At 30.8% G+C, this 9,626-nt stretch overlaps 1 protein-coding gene across 2 annotated transcripts in view; it reads right to left on the reverse strand.

Annotated features, from left to right (window-relative positions):
- LOC102675712 (putative sodium-dependent multivitamin transporter) overlaps positions 1 to 5,479 on the reverse strand; it is a 9,489-nt gene extending 4,010 nt beyond the window's left edge. The window contains exons 1-5 of one of the 2 annotated variants that reach the window (XM_031514482.1): positions 5,300 to 5,479; positions 2,929 to 3,448; positions 2,283 to 2,504; positions 1,813 to 2,153; positions 785 to 904 (exon numbers count right to left, since the gene is read on the reverse strand). In XM_031514482.1, coding sequence (XP_031370342.1) covers positions 785 to 904; positions 1,813 to 2,153; positions 2,283 to 2,504; positions 2,929 to 3,039 — 794 coding nt within the window. In that variant the 5' untranslated portion in view covers positions 3,040 to 3,448; positions 5,300 to 5,479. Of the gene's footprint in view, positions 1 to 784; positions 905 to 1,812; positions 2,154 to 2,282; positions 2,505 to 2,928; positions 3,478 to 5,299 lie in introns of those variants that run through there. The other variant, XM_031514477.1, reaches the window with a different exon arrangement.
- Between the last annotated feature and the right edge of the window lie 4,147 nt (positions 5,480 to 9,626).

Consider the following 9,626-nt stretch of genomic DNA (forward strand, 5'->3'; position numbering starts at 1 on the left):
AAGTCCGGAGGAAAATTCCTCCGTCTCTCTGTCGTCACGCTACGAAGAAGAGAATCACGATAATGCGCCTCGAGATGAATACAATGCCGCGGGATCGGGATACGCAATATTCGAGCCATCTAGAGAAATTTCATTCGAATGCTGGTGGCTCCGTATCGTCGTCGATTTATCGAACGTTGATTTACGATTCAAGACCTGGGGAAGAAAGATCGGCCGATTCCACGATCGGTGCATGCCTATTTGCTCGTTTTAGCAATGTTTTTGCTACTATAAAATGGATTAGTGGAACAGTAGGTTGAAGATACTTGAACATGATTAAATTTAAATAAGAGTAATCTTAAATAAGAGTTTTCTTTTTTTAGATTACATGATTAATAACATTGGTTATGATATATTTATGCACTTGTACACGTATTAAAGAAAATTAATACGTTTGGCATTAATTTTTCATAAATTTTTTTATACGAACTTCTTATCGAAATAATTTTCATACTAGATTTATCTAAAATAATTATTAAATTATGTATGGTTTTCTACAACCATTAATTAATGACGTAGTTATATATTTTAATTCGTATTTTTTTTTTTTCTTTTAGGAATAATTTTTTTAAACCAATCTGCGTTATTCAAATTCATAAGCGCCGAGATGAAATTCTTGATGTTTTTTTTTAATATTTGGAAACGTGTCAGCAAGATGTTAGTTAATTATGAAATGTGTGGATATATATAATTCGTGATATCACGGGATACGTATGTATCGTGTAGAAAGTCAGCGTATACTCACTTGATGGTTAACATTCTCTGAACTTGAACTTGGTTGGTTCCGTACAAGGAGAGGTAGGTGAAGAAACCGCCAAATGTCAAGCTCCACCAGGTGTGTCGCACAGTTGGGTCCATTGAAATGCTGAATGAATGCACATGCCATTGTCAGTATCGATACCGGGCCTGAATTCCTCGTAAAATAAACGTTTCATGCCTGGCATGATATTTGAAAGTGTGTTAACTGCTCATGGCAATTTACAATATAATACCAAAGAGAAAATTTAAGTAGTTGCTAGCACACTATTACTCGTGTTATACAACGTAACGGTTTATATTATAATGATAGTTAAAGAACCATGCTCTGATTGTTTCGATGCCCTAAACAATACATAAAACATAATAATATCGTAAAATGTACTAATCAATGATAAATCGAGAATTTAAATGATAAATTCAGAGCTTTTAATATTTAATAACGAAAATTGATAGTAATATTGATCAGTAGAATAGTTTCTTCTGGATAAGTGATAGTAGAACTAGAGTTGCTCTATTTCTTTAATAACTTATATTATATTCTACAAGAATATACATGGATGAAAGAAAATAGTATTAAAAAACCGAATATATTTGATTTAATTCCTCACATGGCATTTATTAACGAAAATTATAATACTTATATTTAGAAAATCATAAAATCAGAAAACCCTAATAGTTATTTCCGTTACATTTGATTACTATTCAAATTACTTTTCTTTTATCCATTCATTAATGACATTAGTATGGTAGTCTTCACGATATAATAGGGTCATAAAGTACATCATTAGAGAGCGGCATCGATTGACGCAATGACATTGCATCGTCACATTTAGCTGGAATAATCTTTCTGGTTCAAAGCTAATGTATATTTCATGTAGATTTCCGGACCCTTATGTAAAATTTGACCTTTGACCAAATTGCTCTGACTTAGTTTATATCGTGAAACCTACTTTAATGGTTAATGCGATCGTGATTGGATTTTTTTCTTTTTTTCCAAGACAAATAAACGTTCACCTGTCAAATTCTATCCGTGATCCTTGTCGGGCAATCTCCCAAATTTTGTCAAGGCCTCCGACGTTCATGGCTGCGGTGATGATTACCAAGATAATAGCTATCAGCATCAACAGACTCTGAAATACATCGGTAATGAGAACCGCCTTGATACCGCCGATGGTCGAATAAAACGTGCAGACCAATCCTATGCCGATTACACTTGCGGTCGTCGAGATACCTGTGGTTGCTTCCAGGGCAAGTGCCGGTGCGTACAATACTACACCGCTGTACAGAAGCAGTTGAAGTGTGAAAGCGAAGCTTCCTGCCATTCTTGCCGCTTTTCCGAAACGTTTGTGCAAGTACTGAAAGTTATATTCGCATATAATAATTCTTATCGATTATTTTTTTACTTTCAATTAATATTAAATATTTTTTTTTTTTTCTTTTATCGATTAACATGTGAAGCGAGCATTGCCCCGTAACTCACTTACCTCGAAGGCGCTGGCTTTTCCAATCTTAAAAAACACCGGCATGTACAAGTAAACAACGAATGGTGTAGCAAGTCCATAAGAAATATTGATCACGGCGTATTGGGTACCATAAACATAATTTTCTGAACTCACTCCTAGCAAACTGACCGCGGATATATACGAAACCGTTAAGCCTATCGCGACCGGTAACATTTGCATCGATCTGTCTGCCATGAAATATTCCTGTTGTGAACCATGTCGAAATTACATGAAATTATTGGGCTATATAATACTTTCATCTTTTATTTCTTTTTTGTCGATTAATTTTTAGTAGAAATTTATTTATTAGTAAATTTTAATATTGAATTCATCGTTTAAGCATCTTGTAAAGATATTCGACCACTTTGAAGTGATATATATTTAGTAGAGATAGATTTTTATAATTCAAAAATCTCTATAAGAGTAAAATTTTGTCTAGAATATCCCAAAAGAGACGTATGGATTTTTCTTTCTTTGAAATTTTTGCAATTGGAAAAAATGTTGTACAAAATCAAAAAAAGATGAAATCTTTATCATTTTAATTCTTTCATTATATATACTCTTTCATATATATACTCTATATTATTTCTAAAAAAAAAAAAAGAAAGAGTTATTTAAATTGACTTACCTCCATCGATTTCTGTTTTCCTCCGCTAAGCCAGTAATATACACCAATTCCTGAACTAATGATCATCGTTATTACGATTACCGCATAATCTGCAGCTACCAGGTTAGCCATGTTCCACTTTTAAACGATATTGTCAGGCTGAATTCGACAGGCACACTAGTGCTTGGCCGCGATCGTACCCGATCGCGGCAGTTTATTTATTTAATGTATCGCTTAGTCGACAAACGTTGCCTCTTTAATCATTGTTGGCTTCAACACATTTAACATTGATGCCATTTACGTAATGATTCAAACAACCATCTGTCTGGCGAATTATATTAGCATTCTTTTTCCCTTTCTTTTTTTTATCGTATTCTGTTACAATTAATAAGTCTAGTTATAATTGAATGTTTTCTTTTCGAATTTTGAGAATCGTTAAGTTCATTGTGAAATTTGATTTCTACTCGTTCTTCGTTTGTAAACATCACTTGTGATAAATAAGCATTTATGTCTATACATCTCTGTTGATTTTAATCATCACCTGTAATTAGATTTTTATTTCCTTATGTGATTATAGTTTCTGTTTTAATGTGAAAAATAGGAATTGATATATTTATCATAAATATAAGCTGATAATATAATAGTAAGATGATACTATTAATGATGCAGTGTTATTTGAATAAAGGATACTTAATTTTCAAATGATTCTTTTGTAATTGTTAATCACAAGTTTTGATAATTTTATATATGTAAAAATAAAGAATATTATTTTTTAATAAAGATGTTTAAGATAAGTGAATTTAAAGATTAGATAATACTCAAATAGTAATACTCACATCAATTTTTGTATATATATACAATTCACTTATATTGGTAATTGCATTTTATTTTGTATATATTTATATTTTTAATGTAAGTGATGACTTAAAATATAAATTTATAGTATAACTTAAGTCAGAATTTATAGACTTTCTTTATAATTTTAATTATAAAGAAAACACTAAATATATATTAAACATCTGATCACTTATTTCATTTTTTATTTATCTATTTAAAAAAATATCAACTGTAACAAAATCACGCAAGGAAACGAACATTTTAAATACTGTACGCGACAATTGTATATACTGATGGATGTCGTGATAGTAACTAACAGAGATATATTAATAATTGTTTCAATTGTTACGATTAAAGAAATACCAACACTGAAATAAAGCTAAATCCTTACCAGTATAAACGTTTATATTATTTGTTACGAATGCAAATGTTATTTTTGATTTCATATGAAATGTCATGTTTCTTACTATCACTAAAAAACTCCTTAAGTTATAATTTTATCTGGGATGTGAAACTCGTATTAAAGTTCCAGAACGACTAAATATTATAAGAAAGAGTTTGAGTATTTAGGATTAAGTGACAGATAAGAATGATAAGTATGATAAGTTAAAGAACAAAAAATTTTTATCATTCAATTTCAGTTCTTTAATTGTACACATTTAAGAAGTACTATATAAACAATGGCACTTGTCAATTATAATGTATCGCGTGACTACTATTAAAACAGCTAATGATGTCTACACATTTCAACAACATTTCATTAAAAAGTAGAATTTTTAGAAAAAAATCTAATATTTATAAAAAAATGAATATTAATAAAATTATCATTAGACTAACCAAATTCAATATACAGGAAAAAAATATTTTATGAAAACTAAACCATATATATTATTATTAATCTTTCATTTTAGAATTTTGTTAATAAGTTCATATTCTTGTGCATTCAAACATTATGCTCTTATAACTTAATTTTTATACGAGTTTCATCTCTGATATCATTTTACTCATCGTTATCAATTTCAAAGCATGTATAATTATCGATGATATCGCACATAATTTTGATTATTTTGCAATTTTTTAAATTAGAACTATATAAAATCCAAATAAAAATCTTTTTTAAACTGAATCAATTTCTATTTTGAAATTACAAATCAATAAGATACTTCTATTCTTTTATTAATCAATATATTAAACTTTTTGATGAGATCTCTTTTTTTTCAATATCCTTCAATAAGTATATCGTCCCGTTATAGAACTTTTGCACAAAGTGAAGGTGTACGAAAAGTTTCTAACTATAAACGCACAGTTACATTATAAAGATTACAGTTATAAAGTATACATCAAATATTAAGTGAAAGACCATAGATATCGGATCTCGTATAGGTTTGTGACAGTGTTTACGGTACTGGCGACAAGCGTTTCCTGCGTACTATCATAGAACGCGTTGTTTGCACGACAAGCGCTTCTTACGGAGCTACGGTTTATGCACGTTCGCGGCTATACAAACCTACGCGTTGAACGTGCACGTACGCACTTCCGCGTTCTCGTATCCTACCTGAGAGAGCGCGGGTGTCTCTTACGATTATCGTCGAAATAAATTCCGCGGTAACCTATGGGTCTTCTTCTTCTTCGTGATCTTGCTTCCCTATTCGCATTAGAATATGCATAACATGTTGGAAGGAGAAAGAAACAGTCTGCATATATATATAAAATGTGTTCATCCATCTAAATAGATCTATAGATCTATAGATTTATATAGTTTGATGGAATGTATCAACGTCTGTAAAAAAATATTATTTTTTTTTAGAAATATAATAAAATTTTTTGTAAGTTATATTTTTTAAATATTTTTATATTAAATACATAAATAGATATTCTAAAATGATGGAAGATATTCTAATGATTTATGATATTTTATGATTAAAATTAGAAATAGATTAGAAAATAATTCTTTTTCCAAAAATATATGTAAATAAAAGATTAAAAATGAAACGATAAATTTATAAAAAGCACTTGATCAAATATATAATTAACTTTTAACATTTTCTCGATTCAACTATTAGTAGGATTATTTTAATGATGCATTGTAAGATAGAAATGATAGGCAATTCTAAGTTAATTAAATTGATAATTATGCTTTTAGAGAGAAAAAGTAATTCGAGATATCGCGTTCAATTCAGTCGCTGAGCAAACTTGTTTGTTCGACTAAACAATTTACCTACACATTAGCGATTCTACGGTGGTGCCTGTTAGCGCCAGCTCCTCGTCACGAGCTGCTCGTGTAATGCGTTAATGTGTGTAGAACGTACGCGTTACTGGCAAGATGCTAAACAATTACACGAAGTCCGATGGGCTATTGTTGCCCAAGCCATGAAACAGGTTGCATCTTTCTGGTCTTGTATCGAAATGAAATTGATATACAATTTTTATTCCAGTTTTACTATATAAAACATATTTAATAATTATTTAAATATATTAATTTAATATTACTAGCTACTATGATTATTTATACTAATATTTAATTGTATCAGCATTTATTCATCAGCAAAAATACGTATGAATATACTTATGATATTGATTGTTTTTGATTTTCAAGAAATAAATATGTAAACATTTATATAATCTCAATTTCTAAATCAGTTCAAATAACATAGTCTAATTTAGTCAATTCTAATTTAATCTTTGTTCTAATTTTAAAAAAGTCAATTTAGTTAAATTAATTGGATATTCGAAGAGGTTAGGTTTGATTCCATTAGTGCAACTAGTAAACTAATACAATTAATTTGATCATGTTGAATCGCAAATATTTCAATCATTATTGACGAAATTAAATTATAAATACTTATTATAATTTTTATTATAATAATAAATTAAATTTTCATTTAAAAGACTCCTATATAAATAATCTCATTTAAAAACAATGCCAGTTAAGTAGTATTTTAAAATTGTAGTCCTTAACCTATGTACACATAAACATGCATCAAATGTTTTTACGTTACAGTCTTTAAGAAGTTGGCAATAATCCTCGGGTGATTTTAACATACAAATCAGCGCGGAAGATAGATTGCATTATCATTGCGTCTAGTGAAGAGAACGTGCAACCATTTCGGCAAATATTCATTCCACGGCAGTATTTTATTGGTCATGGACGAGGTGCGCCCGTGCTGCGCGTTTCTCGTGCGCATTCTTCGTTCCGTCAGAGGCGTCAGTGTCGCGGATCTACGCTTCGAATGGCGGGTTTGTTGCCGCGATCCCCGTCACGGCGATAATAAATTTTCCGTATCAAAGCGTCGTTAAGTGGGAATTATTTTGCAATTAAGAACAGGTTGTTCCACGGATCGAATCGATTACGATCTAATCATCCACCGTTGCCGTTGCAATTTGCCTCTGGGATTTATTCATAAAATCGTCGATTTATTCGTAAACGCGTAAGAAAGGCATTCCAGCGCGGCTTAACGAGAATGCTAAACCGCAAGGGCAGGAGATCAGGGACTTTACTAGAATGCGCGGCGAACTGCATGCACGCATGATGCATTTGTTGAACCGTGGGTGGAAGGAGAAGAAAAGAAAGAAAGAGTGGGAGAAAGAAAGATGAAGGCGCGTAGGATGAATACGGTGCAGTCTTGATGTATTTTTTAACACTAACTGCCGGGTGAGTTTCACATATTTTGTTTACGATATACTTATCTATATTATTAAATATCTATATTAATAAAAAATTCATTGTTTAATATTAGAAAAATCAGTCAAAATGGTAAGAAATTTTATTCGATATTCCCATTTTGATATTCCTATGTACTTAAAAAGGATAAATAATAATTCATTCAAATATTTTAATTAATTCTTGCATCATAGATAATTTTTTATTTTAACAATATCTATTAATTTCTAAAGAAATAATCATTTACATGATTTTGTCCCCCTCTATGTATTATCGTTACAAATAAAAAGAGTTCAGAAAAAAACCAATAGATTGCGCGTATGTAGTCAAGAATATAGTCAAGAAAAATAAGAACAGGGCTTAAGGTTGCTTAAATATCGCTATTTCAATTAATGGCTAACATTCATATTTGCGACTATTCTTAAAATTTGTTTTGTTTTATTCCCTATTCTGTTTTTCGATTTTGTTTTGTAAGAATAGCAAATGAACGATCAAGCAGAAAGAAATAAAATCAATATTTCTTTTTTAGATTTAATTACTAGCTTCTATAGATTCAAATGACGTAAGAGATGTACTGGTTCTTGTACTTGAGACATTAACCACGAGATCGCGCATCACTTCATTATGTATTTCCCGCGCATTTTAGTAGTTTGCTAGTGGTACAAGAAGATACGAACGAGTTTGCACGTGACGTGAAAATTAATTTACGATAAATGTTATGGTAAATTTTGTGTTTTGTGATTTTTATGAGCATTGTGACATTTAAACAAGCAGCCAATAGTCGTTGTGAAATGTCTATGCGATAAAACTCGTTTGCGTGTATCGTAGGCTGCGTTACAAAATATGATAGCAGTGTTCTGTGTGAAGCGTGCTTCAGTTTGCTATATGGAATGAAGAAAAAAAGATGGAGGCAAAGAAAAAAAAAAGGAAAGGAAAGAAAAATGAGAAATGGGGTTCTAAGTAAGTACGATAGCGTAACATACTGACCTTATATTTTCATTAGCATACAATCAAGTCTAGATAAAGGAATACGTATATATGCCGGCATATCGGAAATACATATAGCTACGCGATCAAATCGTTGATAAATGCGAATAACGGTCCATTAGAGGATGCTCCCGGAAAGCTATGCAACAAATAGAACGAAATGATCGATTGATTAATATTTATCTTCAATCGATGACTGTTACACGTTACTAAGAGATTATTAAAATATGAGAAGTCATATATTTTTAAAATTTAGAAAAAAAAAAAGAAATTAAATAAAAATTTAAAAATTCTTAATCAATATAGAATGTTAGAATATTTGAACAATTAGTTTATTATATAATAAAATAAATATGAAATAAAATAATATTTCTTAGAATTTTTTTAATTTTAATATATAGGTTACTTTTGTACTTTTTCGATTACTATCATTGAATCAAGCGCTATATAATCAGCATATAAATCCAATCCGAATTAATACATTCATTCTCACTTGTATAACCGGAAATTCTGCACATTTCACGGACGCCGACTACTAATATAAATTCGGTATTTAGATTAATTTATTTTTATCAAATTCTTATTAATTTTTCAAAATAAGATTTTTATATGCAATGTTGAAAGTAAAAAATTACTTTAATGAAAATATAATATCAAATTCTTGTTATATATTAATTAATATTATATTGCATTTTATGAAATTCAATAATAAAACTCAAAATTCATAATATTTTTAGATAACTATTACAATTAAAGAGATTTATTCATATACTTATATGTAATTGACGAATATGACTAAAAATGACAGTCTGTTCTTTCGTTATCTTTTCGTCGGCCATTTTTAGAGATTCGTTCTCTTTCCCTCCAGATAGGTAGGTTGCTAGGTAATTAGATTTGTACGCGCGGGCAACATCGGCGCTTGAGAAAAGGACGAGAAGTGGCGAGAGTGCGCAAGACACGGTTACTCATGCCACTGGAATGTAGTTCACATTGTTTATATACCGCCTCCTACGTGCATGCACGTCGCACTTCGTCGAACGATAAAACCAGTCGCCGGCGCTCCCGTCGTGTGGATATCGGTCTCCGTGCATGTGCACACGCTTCGTCGATCGCCACTTTCATCCCTGCCGATCCGTGGAATCCTCGTTCTGTTTTCGAATTCGCTACGAGTGGCTGTGATGCCGATAGGGAGAAAAAACATCCACCCGCCATTCAAGTATGTTCTTTCGATCCG

This window comes from Apis dorsata, unplaced genomic scaffold (assembly GCF_000469605.1).
Source record: "Apis dorsata unplaced genomic scaffold, Apis dorsata 1.3 scaffold_44, whole genome shotgun sequence".
Classification (NCBI taxonomy): Eukaryota; Metazoa; Arthropoda; class Insecta; order Hymenoptera; family Apidae; genus Apis; species Apis dorsata.